The sequence below is a fragment of the Balaenoptera musculus genome, chromosome 15, assembly GCF_009873245.2.
Source record: "Balaenoptera musculus isolate JJ_BM4_2016_0621 chromosome 15, mBalMus1.pri.v3, whole genome shotgun sequence".
In the NCBI taxonomy this organism is placed as follows: Eukaryota; Metazoa; Chordata; class Mammalia; order Artiodactyla; family Balaenopteridae; genus Balaenoptera; species Balaenoptera musculus.
Genome location: NC_045799.1, coordinates 14,509,676 through 14,533,061, shown reverse-complemented (window position 1 = coordinate 14,533,061; position 23,386 = coordinate 14,509,676). Strand labels below are relative to the sequence as shown.

Below are 23,386 nucleotides of genomic sequence, written 5' to 3'. Positions count from 1 at the left end.
GCCTCCAATTCCCCATCTGTGAAATGGGCTCATCTTACAGTGAGGACAAATGGACGTCAGAAGACTGAAAACCACTTAATGCTTAAAAGGGTGGATCCTGGAGCCAGACTGCCCGGACCCATAGCCCTACAACTGCTCTGTAAGATGCACGACCTTGGATGCAAATGTCTGAAGTTCTCAGGGCCTCAGTTTCTCATCTATAAAATGGGCAATAATAGTACTTCAGAGGGTCGTTGTAGGGATTAAATGAGTTAATACACAGAAAGCAGTGGAAGGACTCCTGGCACACTGTAAACACTCATTATTAGTATTATATTATTATCCTTGTTGAAGAAACTGGGAGTTTTCTCTATCCTCAAGCCCTCAGGCCAGGTAGAGAGTTTGCTTATTGAGTGAATGAAGGGCCCTCGGGGGGCTGTTTCTGTGGGTCCCAGAGGGCAGAACCTGGGCTGATAGGAGCAGATTTAAGGAGACAGATTCTGGCTGAGTGGGAGGAGGAAGAGCTGGACAACGGTAGGGAGTGAGCATTCCATCCCCGGGCATGTACAAAGGCCTGTGACCATTTGTGGGCCAGGGCAGGGGACTTAGACCTCCCATGGGACAGCAGAGTTGGGGCAGACAGGCTCAAAGGCCTGCGCAGCCCTGAGTTGCCAAGCCCGTGACCAAGTCCTGGAAGATGGATTTTTGCTTTTTTATTTGACCTCCGTCCGCTTTCCCTAGGGGTTGCTGACTTTGCTGTTTTAGCTTCTGGTTCCCAGGCTGGCCAGTGGCTGAGGAGGCTGTTAGACGCAAAAAGGAAAGCACTCTGGGCTCACCAGACCTGGGTTCAAATCCCACTCTACCCTTTACAGGTGTGCTCCGGGGCAAGCCCTTTTACCTCTCTGAGCCTCTGTTTTCTCACTTGTAAAAATGGGCATAATATATTTCCTTCAGAGGGGAACATGAGGATTAAAGGAAACAATGAGTGTGAAGGGCCTGGTATGAACTTGAAGTAGCTCAGCCTAGTGTTGAAGAGCACAGACTCAAATCTGGATTGAATCCTGACTCTTGACAACTAGCTGTGCAACCTTGGACAAGTCACTTAACCTCTCTGTGCTTCATGTTTCCCATTTGTAAAATGGGAATGACACCATCAGCGTCTTCCCAGGTTGGTCCAGAGTTTCCGGAGAGACTTAATCCCTGGAGTGGAGTGGGGTGGGGATATTTGGCCACTCAACGGCCCCCCTGACCCTGCTGCCCTGGGGCCTGCCTCCCCTGTCCCTCCTGGGGCAGCCCCGTACCTTCTGCACTACGATGATGGCCTCCTGAGTGTCGCTGTCTGTGGTGACCTTGAACACTTGGCCGCCGCTGCCGCTCTCCTCCCTGAGGTGGTAAGTCATGTCTGTGTTTTCACCCACGTCCGAGTCCTCGGCCTTCACGCGTCCCACGGCTGTGCCGATGGGGGCCGACTCCTGAATGCTGAGCTGGTACATCTCTGTAGGGGATACAGCTGTGAGCAGGGATGGAGTGGCAGCCCCTCCCCCAGCTCCCACCAGCGCTAGGGGAGAGGAGGGGGTGTCTCAGATGGGCTCCTTGGAGGGCAGTGTCTTAAAGGCGCTCCCTGCTTGGCCAGGACTGATGCTGGGAGAGGCGCGTCCTCTGCAGAAATGTGGGACGCAGTGCAAAGAGGAGGGTTTTAATTCTCACCCTGGCTTTATTCTCTGATTGATTTGGGAAAGTGCCTGCAGTTCTTTGGGACTCAGTGTCCGCATCTGTCCAGTGAAGGGACAGAGGAGCACAGTGATCAAGGCTAAGGCTCTAGAGTCAGTCCCAGCTGTGTAATCCCAAGCTTTGGTTTTCCTCATCTGTAGAATGGGAATAATAACAGTGCCTTCCTAACAGCACTGTTCATCCTGCAATTAACTCAGATGATGATGCATGTTAATTGCTTAGCATAGGGCCTAGCACCTGGTGGCTACCCAATAAATGGAACAAATTGCATTAGAACAGTGGGGCTTCGTGCTGATTTTTTGTTGCTGTTGATGTTAATGATATTGGTTCCTTCATTTCCACATATTTATTTAGTATCTATGATGTCCCAGATGCACCTCTATGCACTGGGGTTCCAGCAACAAGCAAAACAGACCCAATCCCAGGGCTCACAGTGCTTCCTCTTAATGGAAGGAGAAAGACACTAAACAATCACATCAGTAAAACAGTACGTCAAATGGTACTTTGGAGAAAAATAAAGCTGGGAAGGGAAATGGGAGTAATGATGAAGGTGTGTGTGGAGTTTTAAATAGGGCAATCGAGGAAAAGATGACATTTCTGCAAAAGTCTGAGGGAGGTGAGGGAGTGAGTCAAGCAGATATTTCAGAAGGAGCATTCTAGACAGAGGGAACAGCAGGTGCAAAGGCCCTGAGGTGGGTGCAATGCCTGGCATGTTTGAAGAATGGCAAGATGACCATTGTGGCCAGAGGAGGTGGGGAAGCAGGGGGAAACCAGAAGGAATGAGGGTCAGGTGGGACACAAACAGTTCCCTGCTCTCCTCCCAGAGCCGAGATGAAGGTGAGAGTGATTTGCTAAATGATGGGCCAGCAGGGGTTGTGGAGATGGGGATGTGTCTCTTGGGACCCCCTCTGATCTGGATACCCTTGTGTGGAGTGGCTGCCTCTGATTCACTGTCACATAAACAGCCGGGGTGGGGGGGGCTTTAACACAAGCTGACCCCCCGCTCCCCTGCGTTAACCCTTGCCATAGCTCCCCGCTGCTCTTGGGATGGAGTTGTACAAGCCCCTTGGCCTGCCCTGCAAGATGCTTGCTGCCTGGCCCCTGCTGACTTCTGCAGCCTCATGCCCCCAACCGCCTACCCTAACTTGAGCTTCAATCCGGCTGAAGTTCCTGTAATTCCTTAAGGATGACTTGCTCTGTCCCACCTCTAGACATTCCCTCTCTTTATTCTCCTCTCTGCCTTCACCTCCCCTGTTCCCACTCTTTTCTAGTCTCACTGAATATTACCTCCAACAGGGAAGCTTCCCAGACCTCCAGGCTCTGCTCCTGTGTGTCCAGGGCCCCCAGGCTCATCCCATTGTAAGGATTACTGCATTTCCCTATCATTTTCTGTTTATTCTCTCTCTCTCTCTCTCTCTCCCCCTCCCTCCCTCAGGGGTGTGAGCTCCTGCAAGGCAGGGACCACATCCCTTATTCATCAGGCATTCATGGTGCCTGGCAGAACACCAGGCTGTCACATAAACGAAATGTGTGAGTGACTAGTGAGTGAATGAATGAAAAGCAGCATGAGATACTAGTATACACTCACCAGATTAACACAAATGAAAGAATCTGAAAGTACCAACTGTTGGTGAGGATATGGTACGATGGACACATGCCTTTCTTCATGGGGGAAAACAATTTGGCTTTATTTAGTAAAATTGAAGATGAGTTTACTCTGCTCCTCTGTACACTAGAGAAATGTATGCAAAATGGCACTAGGACACATGCAACAATGTTCAAAGCAGTATCCTCCATAATAGCCTCAAACTGGAAACAACCCAAATGTCCACTGACAGGAGAATAGATAAATCATGGAATACTATACAGCAGTGAAAATGAATAAATTATAGCTACAAGCAACAACATGTGAATTCACAAACATAATTTTGAGAGACAAAAAAGCAAGACACAAATCATTTGTATTGTGTGGCTCCATTTAGATAAGGTTAAAAAACATGAAATTAAACTATAATGTTAGGCGATGCCTACATGGGTGAATCAACCCTAAAGGAATGGATAAAGAAGATGTGGTATATATATACACAATGAAATACTACTCAGCCATAAAAAAGAATGAAATTTTGCCATCTGCAGCGACATGGATGGACTTACAGGGCATTATGCTAAGTGAAATAAATCAGACAGAAAAAGAAAAATACTGTATGATATCGCTTATATGTGGAATCTAAAAAATATAACGAACTAGTGAATATAACAAAAAAGAAGCAGACTCACAGATATAGAGAACAAACCAGTGGTTACCAGGGGGGAGAGGGAAGGAGGAAGGGGCAAGATAGGAGGAGGGGATTAAGAGGTACAAATTATTAGGTTTAAAATAAGCTACACGGATATATTGTACAACACTGGGAATATAGCAAATAATTTGTAATAACTATAAATGGAGTATAACCTTTAAAAATTGCAAATCACCATATTGTGCACCTATGATTTATGCAATATTATACATCAACTATACTTCAAGAAAAAAGAAAAGACAAAAGAAAAGCAAGGAGGTGATCACAAAAGCAGATGGAAGTTAACTCCGGAGGAGGGTTTGGGGGGAGAAGTTATGATCAAGAAAGGGCTTGAGAGTGGCATGGACATATACACACTACCAAATGTAAAAGAGAGAGCTAGTGGGAAGCAGCCGCATAGCACAGGGAGATCAGCTCGGTGCTTTGCGACCACCTAGAGGGGTGCGTTAGGGAAGGTGAGAGGGAAACACAAGAGGGAGGGGATGTGAGGATATATGTATAGGTATAGCTGATTCACTTTGTGATACAGCAGAAACTAACACACCATCGTAAAGCAATTGTACTCCAATAAAGATGTCAAAAAAATAAAAAAATAAAATAAAGGAATAGCTGGATGGGGAAAAAAAAAAAGAAAGGGCTTTTGGGGGCTTCTGGGGTCCTGGTTGGTGGTTACAGGAGTGTTTGCTTTGTAATTATTTGTCGAACTGGACATTTCTATTTTACATACTTCTGTTTGTGTGTGTATTTCACAATACAGAAAGAAAGAAGGAGTACATGAATGAATAAACAGGAGTCTTCTGGGGGACCCTGGCCCCTCCGCTCTGCCCTACCCCTTCTGGCTCAGGGCTGGCACAGAGCATCACACAACTGGGCAGAAGACTGGGTGGTCCCCGCCCCTCCACACGGTGCTTTGAAGCTTCCCATCGGTGAGTGGGGCTGGGCTGGAGGAGTGGCTGGGGGCGACTGCGGTACCAGGCTCCCTGGCAACGACGTGGAGCTGGCTGGTGGGCTCTGCCCACCCCGCTGTGCGTCTGGACTGAGGCGCTTAGGCTGCGATGTGCTCTCAGCTAAGGGATTGGATTCCCTTATCTCTCGGGGGTCAGTCCCCTGTGGCGGGGCCTAATGTGAGAGCAGCAGACCTCAAGTAATGACTCGCCCGACAGGAATCAGCCCAGCTCCCCACCGCATTTAGTCTCTGCCAGCTTCGGCGGCTTCTCCCGCGCGGCTCAGCCTGAACCTGGGACAGAGGGGCTGGCTGGGCTGATGGGGAGGTGGGGGACTGAGTGAGAGAAGCCGCCTCCACCCTGTTGTGCCTGGGGAGGCAGAGAGTGGAAAGGCCTCCTAATTCAGGAGCACGGAATCCTGCCCTCCAGGCTCAGAGGAAAAGGGTAAGACCTGTCACTCCAGACCTTGGCACCTCCGTGCACAATTATAGGTGTCACTCGGCTTGGGCATGGCTGCAGCCTCCGTCTATATCCCTAAGGTATCCTTGTATCTGTCCTCCCACCTCCAATGTCCCTTTGCAAGCTTGGGTCAGTAGCAGATCACACACACAATAAGCAGGACAGGGGTGTGTGCAAGGGCCAGTAGGGGTGGGTGGACAGACAGGGGCTCACTCTTGGCAGGAAGCAAGGTGAGGGGTGGGAAGGTAACCGCGTTACTTGGATGTACGGAAAATCAGACAACTTTGAGGCCGTCCCCTGCAAGAAGCGTGGTTGGAGAGGGGGGCAGGGGGTAAGTGCGTGACTTGGATGGATGGACACAGACAGATGCGGGAGTCCCTCTATGGCGGGAAGCCTACAAGGCAGCTTGGGGTCAGTGGGTGGCTTGGAGGGATGGTCAGACAGACACACGGATCTGCCTCCTCCCTCTGGGAAGGCCTCACTCACTCTGCGGGAACCGGGGCGGGTTGTCGTTGACGTCGGTGACCACGATGGTGACGGTTGTGGAGCCGGAGAGGCCGCCCAGCTGGCCCGCCATGTCGGTGGCCTGGATCACCACCTCGTAGCGCTCCTGGCTCTCGCGGTCAAGGTCAGGCACGGCCGTCCGGATCACGCCTGTGGATGAGGGAGGGTGAGGCCAGGGATGCCCCCCTGCCAGCTGCCAGCTGATATGGAGACCCCTCCCCAGGCAGAGGCCGGGCTCGTTCAAGTTCAGGAGGGGAGCGGCTGATGCAGAAGACACGGTTATGGCCACTGTGCAGGTGTGGGGCCCAGCAGCCACGACACACAGACACACCCACCCCACACACACACGTGCTTCTATAAATATGCTCACAGATAACTCAGATTCTATGGTACACACACACACACACACACGTGCTTCTATAGATATGCTCACAGATAACTCAGATTCTATGGTACACACACACACACACACACGTGCTTCTATAGATATGCTCACAGATAACTCAGATTCTATGGTACACACACACACACACGTGCTTCTATAGATATGCTCACAGATAACTCACACAGATTCTATGCTACACACACACACACTACTCTTTCACACATACACATACACACAACTATCAGATTCACACATACACACTTTAAAACACACCCTCCCACACACTTGTACACATACACACACATTTATAAACACACACGTGTGCTTATATAGATATACTCACAGATAACTCACACAGATTCTATGCTACACACACACACACACACACACTCACACACACACTACTCTTTCATACACATACACACAACTATCAGATTCACACATACACACTTTAAAACACACCCTCCCACACACTTGTACACATACACACACATTTATATACACACATACTAACACACACTCTCAAACACACACTCACATGCAACACAAACGCAGTAGAATATAGACTATTGGGTTTACTAAAAAGAGGCGTAGGGACTAGAACACCAGGCACTGTGTGACCCCCCTGGGCTACCGATCCCACCTGTGGGGCTTCGGTTTCCCCATGTGACGGGGAACCTGCGATAACTCTCTGCACGAGCCTGGCCCGTGTCTGATTTGTCTCTGGGTCAGTGGCGCTCAGCCCAGAGCCAGGCCCGGAGTGGCAGCTCAGTGAGTGTTTAACAAAATGAACTGGACTCACACCCACCCTCAGACACACTCACTACGGAGTCACACTTACGTGCACACAAACACTGGTATGTCTCACACACTTACGTACTACATACGTAACACACGAGGTCACTCGCACACGCATAGCTACTGCACACACTTATTCCCCCCCGCACACCCCTCCACGATTAAATCATCCCCCTGCCCTGGGGGTCCCAGCCCCTTCCTCTCAAGCCTGGCCCTAGATTCTCTGTCCAGGCACCAGCTAATCGCTGATCAGACAATCCTGCAAGCTGTTAATGGAAGCAGGGGGAGGGGCGGCAGGAGTCGGGGTGGCCACAAGATTGATTCTGTGCAGGGGAAGCCTGGGCTTCTTGTCTCCCTGCCAGTGGGAGACCAGGGGGGAGGGGGAAGTGGATGAGCCATTCAGAGCCTCCCCCTCCCACCCCCCACCCCGCGACCCACTCCAACCTGCGAGCACCAGGTGGTGACAGGTGGTGCCCAGGGCCTGAGCGCCAGGTGGAGTCACGCACCAGCAGCCCCATGATGCGCCCCATAATACCCGATCTCTCACTCCTGATGTCCCCAGACAGCCCCTAGATGCCAATAAAGGCAACGGAATGGGAGGAGAGGCTGGAGTGTGTGTGTGTGTGTGTGTGTGTGTGTGTGTGTGTGTGTGTGTATGTGTATGTGTGTATGTGTGTGTAGCTGGGGGAGCCAGGGGTGGGCACCTAGGGGGTGACCCTGCTTTTGGGGGATCCCGTGGAGATATGGAAAGTGTAGTCTGTCTAATCAGGGGTCATACAGACTCTCTATCAGAAGCCTTCAAGACTCCTCAGTAAGCTCCCTCTTGACCCCTCCTCAGCCGGGACTGGTCTTTCCAAGGGCAGGGGAGACTTGGAAGCAGACGAACTTGGGATAAATCCCAGATCTGCCGTTTGTTGACCATGTGATCTTGAGCAAATCCCTTCACCTCTCTGAACCTCAGTTTCCTTATGTGTAAAATGGGACAATCACAATACTTCCCTAAAGAACAAGATTCTCCAACTTGGCACCATGGACATTTTGGGCGGGATAATTCCATCCACTAGATGCTGGTAGCAGCACCCTCCCTGCCCAACCCTAGTTCCAGACACTGTCAAATGGTCCCTGGGGACAAAATCGGTTGAGAACCACTGGTTCAGAGTTTCATCTCATGAGGATTGCATGTGACAATAACAACAATAACTGACACTGATGTGCATCTGAGTGAACTGCCTCATTTGATCTTCTCAGCACCCCTAGGAGGAAGGTGCTGTGATTATACCCAGTTTACAGATGAGGAGATGGAGGCACAGAGAGGTTAGGTACTGGCCCAAGGTCACACATGTAGAAAGCGCCCAGTCAGGATTCCAGCAGGCACTCTGGGGCCAGAGTCCATGCTGTGGACTGCTCTGCTGGACCACTGTAAGGACGGAGGGTCCCCGCCCAGCCCGCCTGGTATCCCCCCACCCCCCCACCACCAGGTACAAGGGGAGAGCACAGGCCTCTGACAGAGCAATGCTGTTTATGTGGTCCTGTCTCAGCTCATGAGGTAGCCCCCGTGCTCGTCTCAGTCCTAATCAGGCAAGACATGCTTCCAATCACGCAGCAGGCCCTTGTCCCTTCTCCCTGGTGCTGCACCTCAACACTGGGATTGTCAGAGGGATGCCCTTCTAGGGATGAGGATGGGGCCCAAGGCCTTGGCTGGTCTCTTAGTTGAGTGTTTGCAGTCCTGGACAGCAGGGGCTGTACTGGGAAGGTGGGCCTGTCATGTCCTCTCCCCTGGGGGGCTGGAAGGAGAGAAAGAGCAGAAAGGGAAAAGAGAGGAGAGGAAGAAGGATGAAGGTGGCAGAGAGGGAAGAAAAGAGAAAGAAGAAAGACAGACAGAGGGCAATCTAGTGAGCGTTAGAGGGGAAAGAGACAGAGAGCCACGCGCTCAGAGGCAAAGAGGAAGGGAAAGGAGGGGAGGAGAGGGAAAGGGAGACCCACAGAGACAGAAAAAGAGAGTAGGAAAGAAGGGAGCAGTAAAGCCAGAGAGAAATACACACACGCAGGAGGAGGCAGTAAGACAGAGATCCACAGAGAGACAGAGACCTGGAGAGAAACAGAGAGAGAGAAAGAGGGGGAGAAAGCAAGACGAAGAACAGCAAGGGCAGCGTGAACAGAGCTTCTCAGGGACACCAGAGAGGCAGACGGACAGCAAGGGGTGGAGAAAGAGGGTGGGAGGGAGGAAGGAGAGGGCAGACAGATGGACTGATAGGGGAGTGATCACCGGGCCAGAGACGTGGTAGAGGGCTCCCGGTGTGCGCCAGGCAGAAAGGCAGGAGGGGTGCGGGCCAGTTGAACACTTACTACGTGCTAAGCTTTGTGCATGTCATTTACACCTAGGATCTCACTGATGCGGAGGCTGGTGATGGGATCGGGGCCGCTGTACATCTATGAGCTTGTGGACCAAAAGCTCAGCAACCCTCACTCTGAGTGGGGCTCGGAGCAGGGGTCTGGCTGAGGTGTACCCCTGTGGGTGAGGAGCCATACTTATGTGGCCGGCCTCCTTGCTGCACTGTCACTTCCAGCTCCAGGGGAACTGGGGACACTGAAGTCTTCTTACCTGGAAACAGGTCATGAAGCCGTATTGAGTGTGTGATTAGATGCCATCTCTGGGCAAATAGGAGGTTGGTACCCTGAGGCCATGCTGCCTCTGGACCCTGTTCCTGGAGTCACACCCAGTGATAGGTTGCTATGGTGATAGCTCCTGATGAACTAAGCCTGCTGGGATCCACATCCTTGGGTCATCCCCTCCCACACTGACTCTGGCCTTGGCCGTGGGACTTGCTTTGGCTAATGGGACATTAGCAAATGTGACAAAAGCAGAGGCTTGATAAGCCCTTGTGCACTGGGGCTTGTCCTCTTGGAACCCTGAGACCACTGTGCTGTGAAGAAGGCCCGGATGAAAAGTCACGTGGTAGGCCCAGCCATACCAGCTGTCCTAACTGACCTGCCAGCTGACTGTTGCCATGGGAGTGACCCCCGCAGAAGAACTGCCCATCCATCCCACAGAATTGTGACACATAATAAATCGGTGCTGTTTAAGCCACCATGTTTGGGGACGGTTTGTCATATAGCGGTAGATAGGTTAACAGAGAAATCGAGCTCCCCAGGCCGTCCCTCTTTGGGGCTCACTCACACAGCTGCGTTTCACTGCAGGGTCATCTGGCTGGAAGGTCCAAGATGGCCTCATGTACATGCCTGGCAGTTGACCCTGGCTATTGGCGAGACCTTCTCTCATCCTCCAGTGAGCTGGGCTGGCTTCCTTACATGGTAGTCTCAGGCCCATGTTCCAGGAGAGAAGAGTGAAAGCTGCAAGGTCTCTTAAGGCCTAATCTGGGAATTTGCAGAACATCACTTCTGCTACATTCTATTGGCCCGAAGCAAGTCATAAGGCGGCCCAGATTCAAAGGGCAGGGAAATAGATGCCTCCTCTCCCACTTGATGGGAAGAGTGGCACAGTCACTTTACTAAGAGGCCAGTTCAGGGATGCGAGGAACTGATGGCACATTTTGCTATCTACTCTGTTCCACTTCCCACTCCTGATGCTGGGAGAAGCATATTGGAGGCTGGTGCCCTCCTGGGGGGCCTGGGGGAAAATTCCCAAATCAGCTGATGAAGTTGTTCTTAAACCATCTGGCTCTGAAAATTCATTCACTGACCCATTTATTCGACCCTCACTGAGGGCCTACTGTGTGCCAGGGCTACACAGAGTCAGTCATATAAGAGGCACTTTGGGATTTTGAAGGACTTTGGAGTCAGACAGGTATGGGTTCAAGCCTTCTTTCCACCATTTATACGTTATCTGACCTCGGGCAAGTTCCTAACTCTCTCTGAGCCTCAGTTTCCTATTCTGTCAAATGGGGATACCCAGTTGGAAGGGCTGTTAAGAGGGTTAAATGAGACAAAGCTTCCAGCAGCAGGTCCCACATTTTGGAGATGCCTTGATGATTCCCCCTCCTCAAGTCCTGGGTTGAGGACCTCATACGTCAGTTCCACAAGGGCTGAGATTCATGTTGGTCTTGTCCATCCATCATCTTATCTATAGGGTCCGGCATATAGTAGGTGTTCGATAAGCATTTTGACTTACTGACCTACAACCATAGACCCTCTGCCCGCCTCTCGCAGCCTGGGTGTAGTTGTCTCTTTGTATTTGGCTTCTCTGTTGGAACAAAAGCACCATGAAGGCAGAAACCAGATCTAGTACATCATCCTGATCAGGATGTGGCACTTACAAAGGTTAGTTTCATTCCCTCCCAGGAAAGCAAACGTCTCTGGCTCAATTGAGAATTTTCAGCAGCTATCTTGAAGTCTCTGAGAGAGAGAGGCTTTCTATTCTTGCTGGGGCGGTGGTGAGCGGGGGCTGGTAATGAGAGCCTGGCCCTGGCTCCCCACAGCCTCGTCCTCACCGGTCGCCCCCAGTTCCACTGTTGTCCTCCCCGCCCCCGCCGTCCCCTCCAAACGCTGCAGAAGGGGCCCTGGAGCCCAAGTGACGCCTCATTAGCCCTCAAATGCCATTCCTGTTTTCCCTGTTGGGGGGTCTACGGGCAGGCCTGGCCTTTAAAACACACAAGTTAATTCTTCCTCTGGCACGAGCCTCGTGGCGCCCCGCCTCCTCCCTTCCCTCACACCTTCCTCACAGGCCCCTTTCCGGCTCTGCTCCCTGCTATCTGCACAGCGAGAACAGACTGTACCTCGCAGCAGCTGCTAAATATAGACCCGCATGAGCGGAATATTCCTGGCTGGGGAAATGGAGCTGGGGCTGCAAATGGCATCAGGGTGGCTCCAACCATGGGGCCGAAGGAAAGGGGAGGAAAAATCGGGTCCTTCCTGGGCAATGTCTACAGAGACCCTTCCAAACAGAGAAAGCTGAAGGACCCTAGAAACAGGGACCCTGTTTGTGTTTCTTCACTTGCCTTGCCTGGTGCCCACTTTCTGGCTTCTTGAGAACTGTTTCTGCCCTCCCAGGCTCCATGGCCTCCCACTTGCCACCCTCCCCCCAACTCTCTGCAGTGGGGGATGTTCTTTCTTAGAACCTGGCTGTCCTCCTCACTCTGGAGTCTGATGCTTCACCTGCCCACCCCTGCCACCTCCCAGACTCAGTCCTGGCCCTTCCCTTATTTCTGTGTTCTGTCTTTTCCTCCCCACCTTAAAGCTGATCAACTCTAAGGACCTCACCTCCTCAGGTTGAATGGATGAAGGCTTCATCATCATCATCATCATCATCATCATCATCATCATCATCCCCATCATCCCCCTGGTTTACGTTTATGTACCAGGTATTGCACTGAGCATGTCAGTATCTCTCCTAGATACGAAGTGGCTCACACCCTCACTTCATTCAGGACTCGGTCCCAACGTCACCTCCCCAGAAAGGCCTGTCCTGACTTCTTCATCTAAGTCTACTCTCTTACCCTGTTTATGTGTCTTCCTAGCACTTACTGCTACTCCACATTATGTTGTATGTTTATGTGCTTATTTTCTGTATTTCCTACTTAAATAAAAGCTCCGTGAGGGCAGGGTGTTGGGTTTCCCTGCTGCTGCCTTCCTAGAGCCTAGAGCAGAGCTGGGCAGGTACAGGACTCAATAAAGAGTTGTATTGAATGAATGAATGAACTGTCCCATTTGATCCTCACAACAATCATGTGAGATGAGTATTATTATCTCTGTTGTGTACATGGGGAAACCAAAGCTTAAAGAGCCTCAACCATTCTTGAAGCTTTAGGCCCATATTTCAGGCGGCCCATTCTAGATGTTTCTTTCCTCCTCTTCTCTCATCTTAAAGCCAATATAGTTAAAATGGAATTAATTAGCTCTATATCAGAACCTGGAACACATTCAGTAATTCCTCTGTCCCTAGACAGTTTTCTTAATCCACGTTCCTCCTTCTGTTTCTGTAGGTGGTGCCCCTTCCCATCCTAGGTTCCAAAGTTAGGAACCCCCAGATTCCTCCCTGAATATAGTCCCGTACATTCATCCAGGCCTCCAAGGTTTGCCCTTTGTAGAATCTCACTGTCATCCCTCATTCTCCCTCCTCAGTATCTCAACTAACCCTCTCTACCAATCCCGTATCATCTCTGGCTCCCTAACTAGATGAAGCAGGTTAAGGAGTCTGGGTGGGTGCTGAGAAAGGGTGCAGGCTTTGGCTTTTGTCTTTCGGGGCTCTCTGCTGGGCACTCCAGGCTCCTGGGTCTCCCTGAATTCAGTTCCTGCCTCTGAGCCACGCTATACAGTGGCAGCCCGAGGGATCTTGTTAAAATGAAAACCTGAGCATGTCACTTCCCTGCTTAAAAGTCATCAGTGAATCCACAGTGTTGGTGAGGGGGAAGGGAAACAGGCTCTCTCGTAATTGGGTCTTCAGGAGTGTAATCTGGTACATTTCCTCATTATCTATCCAGATTCCAAACGCACTACACTCTTTGACCCAGCTTTTCCACTTCCTGAAAATTATCCTGCAGATACATTCACACAAGCACAAAATGATATATGTATGAGGTTATGCACTGTAACACTGTTCGTCGTAGAAAAAGATTGGAAACAGTGTAAGTGTCCATCAATAGGGGACTGGTGAAATAAATTTTAGTGTATCCACAACAGCTGTTAAATAAAAGAATGATGAAGCTCTTTATGTACTGATATGGAATAATCTGCAAGATGTATTGTTAAGCGAAAAAGGCAAGCAGTGTGTATAGTGTGTGTTTATAGCTACCATTTGTGTAAAAAAAACCCAAATACATGTACCTATTTTCTTGTACATGCATAGAATAGCTCTGGAAAGATACACAAGAAAATTACATTGGTTGCCTTGGGGATACAGATTGGGTGGCTGGGGGACTAGAGGGGGTGAAGAATTTCTACTAAATACAAATTTGGACTTTTTGAATTTTGAACCTTGAAATGTATTATCTATTTTTTAAAAAAAACCTCAATATTTTTCAAGTGAATGAATTCAAGGTCTCATAGGATATATACACCAAGTGGCTACCTTTGGGGTTGCAATTACTGGGGATGAGGGTGGGAAGCCCTTTCTTCCCTCCTTCCTTCGTCTCTTTTAAAAAACATTTCTTTAATGTTTGAATGTTTTCTAAAACGTATTAGTTTCACAAGGAGAAAAAAATAATGCGGATATTATGTGTAAGAGAATGCAATTATAGACTGGAATCCTCAACCCCTCCCCCTAAACAAAACAAACACACACAAAAACCCCAAACCCAAATCCATCAAACACCCTCCCACCCCACTAGCCTTAGAATAAAATAAGTGCTTCAGCCCGCTTCAGACGGGGCAGTCCGGCCCCTGCCAGCCTCTCTGCATTACCTCTCAACAAGCCTCTTCTCCAGTCCTGAGTTGCTTACAATTCCGCCCATGCCTCAGGCTGTTCTCTTCCTCCCAGTTTTGCCTGCACCATGCCCTCTGCCTGGAATGCCCTTCTCTGAATCTCGGTCTGGCCAACACCTTCTTATCCTTTGGAGATGGCTGCTCCCGCCTCCAGGAAACTTGCATCCTAATTGCCCACACAGATGCCTGTCCTCCTGCCCCCACTGGACTGCGAGCCCCATGACGGCATTTGATAAACATTCTGTGGTGTCTGATGTCTCATGCCCTGCCTTCTCCTGTCCCTGGGACAGTGAGAGCACTGCCCTTGTCATCGGCAGCCGCTCCCAGCTGTGGGACCTTGAGCGAACCACTTCATCTCTCTGTTCTCCCTGCCGCTCTCACGAGGCCCCTCGGAGATGTACTCAGGTTCTAGCCTCAGAGCGAGTGACGTGGGGGACGGTGCGTGGGAGCGCTGCACCATTGCTTGGTGATGGGGGGGGGGAGGGCAAGGAAGTCAAGAAGCCATCCTTCCTTAACGGTCTCGGCCTCTATCTTCGCATCAGATCCTTAACAACTGCCACCTGAACAGCTTTCACAACTGCCGAAAAGGTGCCTTTCACCGGCCGACGGCCGTCCCCCCTTACCTCCGGCCCCCAGCGACACTTATGACCATGACCAACCCCGTCTGGGCTGCGGACACGCCTGCCTCAGTTTAGCTCCAACGGCAAGAGGGGCCACTGAGTTCAGACCTCCGAAGTCCTTTCAGGGGGCCCATAGTGATAGCCTCCTGCCTTTTTGTTTCCGCACCAGTCTTGCAGGCGCCCCCCACTCTATTTTTTTTTTTTTTTCTGTTCCTCGGTCCTTCTCTCTTCCTGCCTGGCCGCCCTCCCTCTCCGCGACCCTGGGGTCTCCTGGAGCCAGAAAGATGCCTCGGTGTCCTCTGTCTTAACCTCAGCACTGTTGGTTGGAACGCTGAGAGAAGACTTCCGCCCGCCCCCTCCGGCCCCGCCCCTTGCGCCACGCCTCTGGTTCCGCCCCGGCTCCGCCCCTTTGGCCTGGCCCCGCCCCTCACCGGTCTTGGGGTCCACGGTGAAGTGGTGCTCGCCATCCAGCACGCTGTACACCAGTCGAGCGCTGCTGCCGTACGTGGGGTCATCCGCATCTGAGGCCATCACCTGCATCACCGACGTGCCTGGGCCCGGGGGACCAAGCGAGACAGGGGTCAGCTGGGGCCGCTGTGCTCGTCCTCCCCATCGCTCCCCACCCCCAGAGAAGCTGGGAAAGGAGACCTAGGCCAGAGGTCACTGAAGCCAATCCCCTCACAGTCCTCATCCCCACATTAAGCCCCAACCCGCTTCCAGACCTGGGGCCTTCCCAGTGGCACGATCATGGAGTCAGATCTGGATTCAAATCTCCCTTCGGTGGTTCCCAGCTGTAAAACTCTGGCAAGGGAAGACAGCCTCTCTGCATCTCAGTTTCCTCACCAGCAAAATGGGGACAGTCCTAGTCCTTGGTTCATGAGGGAACACATTTTAAACTCCCAGTGCAGAACTCAGAGCAGTATCTCAGTGGGTGGTGGAAATGGTTATTTTCACCAATTAAGGTCATCACAGAGTTAGAGGTAACACTGGAAACCAGGCACTTTACTCCCAAAGCAGGGGTCCTTCTACCCATCCCAGCCCCTCCTGATTTCTCAAGGGAATTCTGCCTCCTTCCTCCCACATCCTAATCCCCCCCATCCCGCCATGGGGGTGTGTGGGCATCCCAGAAGGACAACCAAGTTCACTGGGGCTCAGGGGCCAGTGTCTCTTGGGCCCCAGGCAGAAGAGCAGCAGCCAGTTTTCCCTTTGGAGGTAGCTGGCTGTGGGTCCTGGTGCCCTCCTCGCCCCTCCTCCCGGGTGCCCAGACAGTTCCCGCCCCCGACACACACACTTCTCCTCATGCTCTGCACGTAGGCTGCTGGGGAGAGTATAAATTGGATAAAAGTCCATCAAACAGCGGCAATTAAGTTATTGATTTTTGACGCTGCCTCATTAAACTGGGAGCTCCTCTCGGCCTGTCGCAGAGATGGCTCTAATTTGACATCATGTTCAATTTGACGAAAGCAGGGCTTGGGATGTGAGGCTGGACAGGGTGGGGGTGATGGAAGGGGTGGGGGAGGGGCTGAATGGAAGGATGGGCAAAGCTGTGTGGTCCATCCAAACCTTTCCAGATAGGAGGGCATGAGATGCAAGCCCCAAGAGGGAGTCTTGGGGGCTCAGGATAGGACCCAAGGGGGATGAGACTCAGACCTCACCTCAAGGAGATGCCTTCTTCTGGGTGCCCTGATGGTGAGGGGATGGGGCCCAGGCCTCCTGAGGTTCTGGGTAGGACCCTCCTGGTGGGTTGGGCTCCCTGGGCCAGCGGGGCGGCATGCTGGGGGGTGAGGCCAGTTCACTGCCTGGCTAATGAGTGAGGCTCTGGAAGTGCTACTGCAGCAATTCTGCTAAGCCCAGCCGGCCACCCACCTCTCCCGCCTCCAGCCTGGGGCCCTCCATCACTCCAGACAGACACATGTATTTATTTTTCACTCTTTTGCATTTCTCATTTCCCTCTCCGTGTCCCCCCTCCCAGCCTCCTAAACCAGTCCTGCAATGCACCTCTCTCTTTGGTGGCTCCAGCTCTCCATCAACCATGTCAGAGCTGCCTGGAGAAGCTGGGGAAGAGGTTTGGGCAAGCCCCCTCCTTCTTGATGCGTGGTACTCAGGGGTCTCCTATTCAGGGCAAGGGCATGATCACAGGTGCCTCCTCTTAAACAGAGAGAGGAGAAAGAAATAAACGCTATTGAGCGCTCACTACATGCCTAGCTTCACCAGCCACTTAAATCCATCATCTCTAATTCTCATAGCATCTCTGAGAGGCAGAGTGGGCCCCTCTAAATTACAGGTGAGGAAAGAGGTCAAATGGGGGAAAAGACTCGACTGAGGGCACAGACTGAGGAAGTGGTGGGATTTGAACCCAGGACTCTCTAAGGTCAAAGTCCTCTGGGAGCCAGAGTCAGCACACACACACACACACACTGACTCTGGATGGTGGCCTGGTGTACTGAATCACAATCAGTGACTCTGCCACTTATTAGCAGTTTGGCCTTGGGCCTGTCATGAACCCCATTTTTGCCTCAATTTCCTCATTTGTGAAATGAAGGTGAGAGTACCATGAAACTCCTGGGATTGGTTTCAGAATTCAAATAGGTTTCTGTATTCAGCACCGAGGACAGCGCCTATCCCATACTAAGAACTCAATAAACGCAGGTTGTTGCTGTCCTCTCAGCAGATGCTGCATGCCTGTATACAGTGGCACAATCAAGCCTCCCTCACAGACAGACTGAAATGAGAGACGATACATAAAGCATCAGGCTCATGGTGGGTGCTCAATAAATAGTAGCTGTTGTAACAGTTATGAGAGAGGGTCTCCCTGTCACTCTCCTCTGCACGTTCCCCTCACCCCCAGGGCAAGGCACAGTGCTGGGCTGAGTGACTCCCCAGGGACAAGGATGAGCTCTCTCTCTCTCTCTATCCCTGGCTGCATCCCAGGGACTCCTGCGGGGATGATGGAATCATTTCCCCGATCTGGGATTCTTTATTGCAGCCATTACAGTTAATGCCGACACGTGGGGATGGCAAAGGGTCAGTGATTCACCACTCATTCCCCAAGGCTCCACACGCCCTCCCACCTTCTTCACAAGTCAGCAGCTCCCCAGAATCGGCAGACAAAAGGGTGCCAGGCTTGTGGCTGCTGTAGGACCACCTTGTGCCATCCCCCTAAGTTCAGCAGATTGCATTTTGCAATGCGCCATCACGGCCATTCTCTCCTTCAGTCCTCACACCAATTCTCTGATGTAGATGCAGTGGTATGCTGGCAAATGTTTAACCATTGGCTCTGGGGGATGGAGGGGTAGGGAGGAATTCCCTGCTTTGTAGTGTTTGCTGATTTCTACGGTGTAAATACTCTCACCATGGCCAATTTCAAGCTATGAATGTGGTATCAAGTGGCTCATAAAACTCCTGAAAATCAATATTTGGCTCTCATGAGCTGATACGAGCCGACTCCAGAACAATCCTGCATCACTTTCATTTTACAGATGAGGAAACTGCTATGCACAGTGAAGGGTGACAATGTAAATTAATAATGAATAATAATGAAACCCATTATTATATACCCTTATTCAATGATAATGATAGATTAGGTTTATTAACTAACTTCTTTGTGCTACATACTATAATAAGCCCTTTATGTATAGTATCTCATGGAATTCATATAATAGAGCCTTGAAGTAAGCTCTCTTAAGATTTCCACTTTGCAGATGAGGAAATGGAGGCTGAGTGAAGTTTAGTAATGAACCCCTTTTGCCTCAATTGCATCATTTGTGAAATGGGGGTAATATTACTACCAAGCTCTCAGGATCGCTGTGAGAACTCAAATAGATTTCCTTGTTCAGCAGCAAGGACAGCCCCTGGCTAAATTCATCTGGCAAGGAAATAGGAGAGGCAGGATTCAAACCCAGGTCGATCTGATGTCAAAACACACATGTATCTTGCCTTATAAGGTTGTAGGAGAGGGAATCAGTAGGAGCAGAAGTAGACAGGCAAATGAGAGAAGATTCAAAGAAAGGAGAGGGAGGGAAGGGCAGGGGAATAGCAAGGAACTGGGTTCAGGATTCTCGCTCTCTGCCAGCTGGTTCAAGCCCAGACTTCCAGAAGCAGGGACGGGATTGGCTAGAATGAGCCATTTGCTGTCCATGGTGCTGCCACCCGGTCCTGCTACGCGGGATTAAGGGCCTAATTCCAGGCTGGCATAGGAAGGGCTGCCCAAAGGATTCTCGGGTAAACAGTATCTCAGGGCCCAGGGATCCATGTGGAATGCTGCCTATGAAAAGGCTGGTCCTTGGAGAGCACAGAAACCAGTGGTTCTCAACCTGACTGCACATTAGAATCTCTTAGGAGCTTTAAAGTAAAACTGATGCTGAGCCCCCATCCCAGACCAATTTAATAGCGCTCTCTTGGGGTGGAGCACAGGCAAGGGGATTTAAAAAGCTCCTGCAGTGATTCTAAAGTGCATTCCAGACTGAGAACTGATGCCCTAGACCCAACCTTTGATTGAACTGATGAGCAAACTGAGTCACAGAGAGGCTCAGTGACTTTCCCAAGATTAGGTTATTAGTAAGTGGTAGGAAAAGATTCAAACCCACAACACTGTAGCCAGCATGTCACCCTCCTGGACTCACTGTGCCTGTACTGAGACTGGCACCCAGAAGGAAGCAGCAAGGATGACACAAGCCACCAAATCAGCATGAGAAGTTGGACAGTCCTACAAAGAGATGCCCCTCACAACTTCATGGAGACTGGGTGGACTTTGGCATCAGAGAGTCCTGGGTTCAAATCCCACCACTTCCTCACTCTGTGCCCTCAATCAAGTCTTTCCCCCTGTTTGACCTGTTTCCTCACTGGTAATTTAGAGGGGCCCACTCTGTCTCTCAGAGGTGCTATGGGAATTAGAGGTGATGGATTTAAGTGGCTGGTGAAGCCAGGCATGTAGTAGGTGCTCAATAAAAGTTTATTCCTTTCTCCTCTCTCTGTATGGTCAGAAGATCTCTGGGTCTGTGTCCTTGGCCCTGAGCAGGAGACCCGTGGGTACCAGTATCAGGAGGGAGGGGGCTTGCCCACTCCTCATTTCTAGTTTACCTGGTTTCTGACATGGTTTGTCATGGGGCCAGAACTGGAATCCATGCTCTGGCTCCCAGGCCAGAATTCTTTCCCTTCTTGTCCCTTTAACCCTTGCTGTCTGTGAAATCCAAAGGAAGCCCAAAATTGGGTCCCAGGACCTCCAGCTGCTCAGGGAGAAGGTGGTGTCATGTGGAGTGGATGTCAGGGATTGAAGACAAATTCTCATTCCAGCCCTCTCCTTGGCTCTCTGTGTGGCGGTGGGAAAACTACTCGGCCTGACTGGGCCTCAGTTCCCCTTCCGTAAAATGGAGACAACACTTTACCCTTCCTGCCTCCTGGGTGAGGGATACCCCTTAATAAGATGAAGGAGATGAAACGCTCTGGAAAAGAATAGAGTCCTCAACTGAGGTGACCAAGTGTCATGATTATGAAGATGTTTGTAATTATTATCATCCTGCCTCTTCCCTACCTCCCCTTGCCGCCCTGCTGGGCCTGGGGAAACCCTTGGCTCCCATTTAGCTTCTCAAACATTTATGAAACATGAGTCCCACCCCCTGCTGCTGCCGGAACTGCATGGAATGCTTTCTATTAAAAATTAAAAACCACTTGTCGAGTCCCTGGGAACATTCAGATTACACAGGAAACAAGCCCCTTCTCAAACTCCCCCCTCACCACGCCCCTCCCAACTCCCTCTTTGCTCATCGCTTACAATGCCAGCTCACTGGACTGGCCTCAACCGCACTTCCGGCTGCCCACCCAAGGCAGCCTAATGCAGATGAATGATACACAGGAGATTCAGGAAAGTGGCTGCACGGGAAGGGGAGGTCGGAGGATAGAGGGGGAGGAGGCAGGTCCAGAGACAAGTGACAGAGAAGGAGGCACAGAGACATGGAGCAAGAAAGTGGGTCAGAGACAGAGAAACAAGGGACAGAGGGACAGAGATGCAGAGAGATGGACAGAGAGAAAGTGAGAAAAACAGAGGTACCCAGACACATAGGGAGAAATGAGGACAGAGACAGAGAGATGAGGGTAAGAGAGGCAGAGATACATAGAGAGACAAAGAGAGAGAGAGAGAGTGGGACAGAAAGGGGTAGTCACACGCTCACCCAGGCAGGCAACACTTGCGTGTGTGTGTGGATCTCATCTGTCCCCCTGAGAGAAGGGACTCCCCTACTCTCCCTAACTGAGTCCCAGAGGCTCTTCTATCCTCTCCACATTTAACGGGACCCTCTGTGGAGTAGTCCGGTCACCCTGTTTGTTCGGGACAGCAACGTTCTAAGTTCCTGCAGTAGCATTCCTCTGCCAGTTGCAGAAAGCAAACAGTTTTTGGCTTATAATTCAGTTCCATTCAGTCACCCAATATCTACGGAGCACCTACTATGTGCTAGACCCTTGAGGGCAGGATGGTAGATTTGTCACCTTTGTACCCACTGCCACGTGGGCACAGGGCCTAGCATAGCGAGGGTGCTCATGTTTGCTGAGTGATTTGTTGATGGAAAAGACAAAGAAAGACATGGGGCCGACTCCTGAGGGCCAGGGCCTCTGTTCTTCTCTGCCACCTCTCTCCACCAGAAACCTCCTGTCCCATTTCTCCCCATCCTGGGTGGTGAGAGCCAGTGCCGTTGCTAGGCAAGGAGATATTGCACATATAGATCTTCCTGGACTTTAATTAAAAACATCTTTGGAAGTTGTCTCTGCAGAGGCCAGCGATTGATTCCTGGCTTGGGCCTGAGGGCTGTTGAGCCATACTCTCTCCAGCTGCAGAGGGACAATCGGAGGCTCCCAGCCAGCCAGTGCCCTCCCCAGATGAGACCCTTGGGGAGCACACTGCCTCCTGCCTCCCTCCTTTCCTCTCTGCCACCATCCTCCCAAGCACGGGACCTGGGAATCAGATAGTGTGCCCTCCCGCTTTTATTTCCCCACCCCTCTTGAGCCTCAGTTTCCTCAGCTGTAAAATGGGGGTGTCAACATTTAACCTAAGAGAGTTCCCGGGAGGATGAAATGAGATTAGGGATGTGAACGTGCTTTGCAAGCTGTAAAGTCCTGTGCACACTAAAGAGATGGTTGTGACTGTTTCCCATGTACACAGAGCCAAGTAGTTTAGGTTCTGGTTCCAGGTTCTGGGTCTGGTTCCGTCTCCAGCTCTTAATATGGAACCTCAGGCCTAAGTTACTTTATCTCTCTCTGCATTTATCTCCTCATTGGTAAAATGAGGATGGAAATACCTGCCCTGCTTATTCCCCAGGACTGTGAGAATAAAGGAAAATAGCTTTGTGAAAGCAGTGTTGGCCGACAGCTATTATTTAGTGAATGTCCCAAGAAGTGCAGACTGTACTACAAAAGTCTTTTTCCATCTATTAAAGATGCTGCTCACAGAAGGGACTGGAATACATGGGAAAGCAGTTGTGGCAGGGCCCCTGCCCATTTCGACAGTCTGTTGAGCCCCAATTCCATGGCCCAGTAATGCCCATCCTATGGTATATGTGCCACCACATACACGTTCTCCTTCACCACGTTCTCCTTCCTTTGCTCCCAGCAGACATCACTAATCGACTGTGGCATTCTTTTCTGCTGAGCCCAAATGAGACCTCAGACTCCTCAACACAGCCCTACAGTCACTACCAGTTGATCAGAGTTGGCACCACAGATGAAACTGATCTGCTACCACTTTGAGGTCAGTGGCAGTATCTTGCTTATCTTTGTATCCCCACATACCTAGCGAAGTGACATGTACAGAAAAAAAAGAAAAAAAAAGTGACATGTACACAGTAGGAACTATTATGTATTTACTGAATTAAACCAACTGCTTATTTTTCTATCCCCTTGGGGCTATATATATATATATAAAGTAGGTGCTAATAAATGTTTGCTTAGTTGGGTGACTCATCTTTGCAACCCCTCCAGAGCCAAGTACACTGGAGGCCTTGTATATAATGGGTGCTAATAAACATTTGTGGATTTAATTCAATTACTTATCTTTACATCCCCTGCAGTGCCCAGAATAAAGTAGTGGCTAATAGATGTGTGTTGGATTGAACTTCTCATTTCTGTATCCTCAACAGTGCCAAGTATTTTGTCTTATACATAGTTGGCATTAATAAATAGGTGGAGTTGAAGTGGGCACAGGAGCTCTGTGAAATTCTCTTGTGGTCCACTGGTCGGGTTGCGACAGCCTAGGGAAGGGGGTCTAGCCCCCTGACATCAGGAGATTATCTAGTCTAACTCTTCTCT

The 23,386-nt window shown here is 50.7% G+C and overlaps 1 protein-coding gene across 3 annotated transcripts in view; it reads right to left on the bottom strand.

Moving 5' to 3' along the window:
• CDH22 (cadherin 22) overlaps nucleotides 1–23,386 on the bottom strand; it is a 124,166-nt gene that overhangs the window by 32,403 nt on the left and 68,377 nt on the right. For all 3 annotated transcript variants that reach the window (XM_036826857.1, XM_036826856.1, XM_036826858.1), the window contains exons 4-6: nucleotides 15,526–15,645; nucleotides 5,897–6,064; nucleotides 1,281–1,474 (exon numbers count right to left, since the gene is read on the bottom strand). In XM_036826857.1, the coding sequence (XP_036682752.1) occupies nucleotides 1,281–1,474; nucleotides 5,897–6,064; nucleotides 15,526–15,645 (482 nt within the window). The remainder of the gene's footprint in view (nucleotides 1–1,280; nucleotides 1,475–5,896; nucleotides 6,065–15,525; nucleotides 15,646–23,386) is intronic.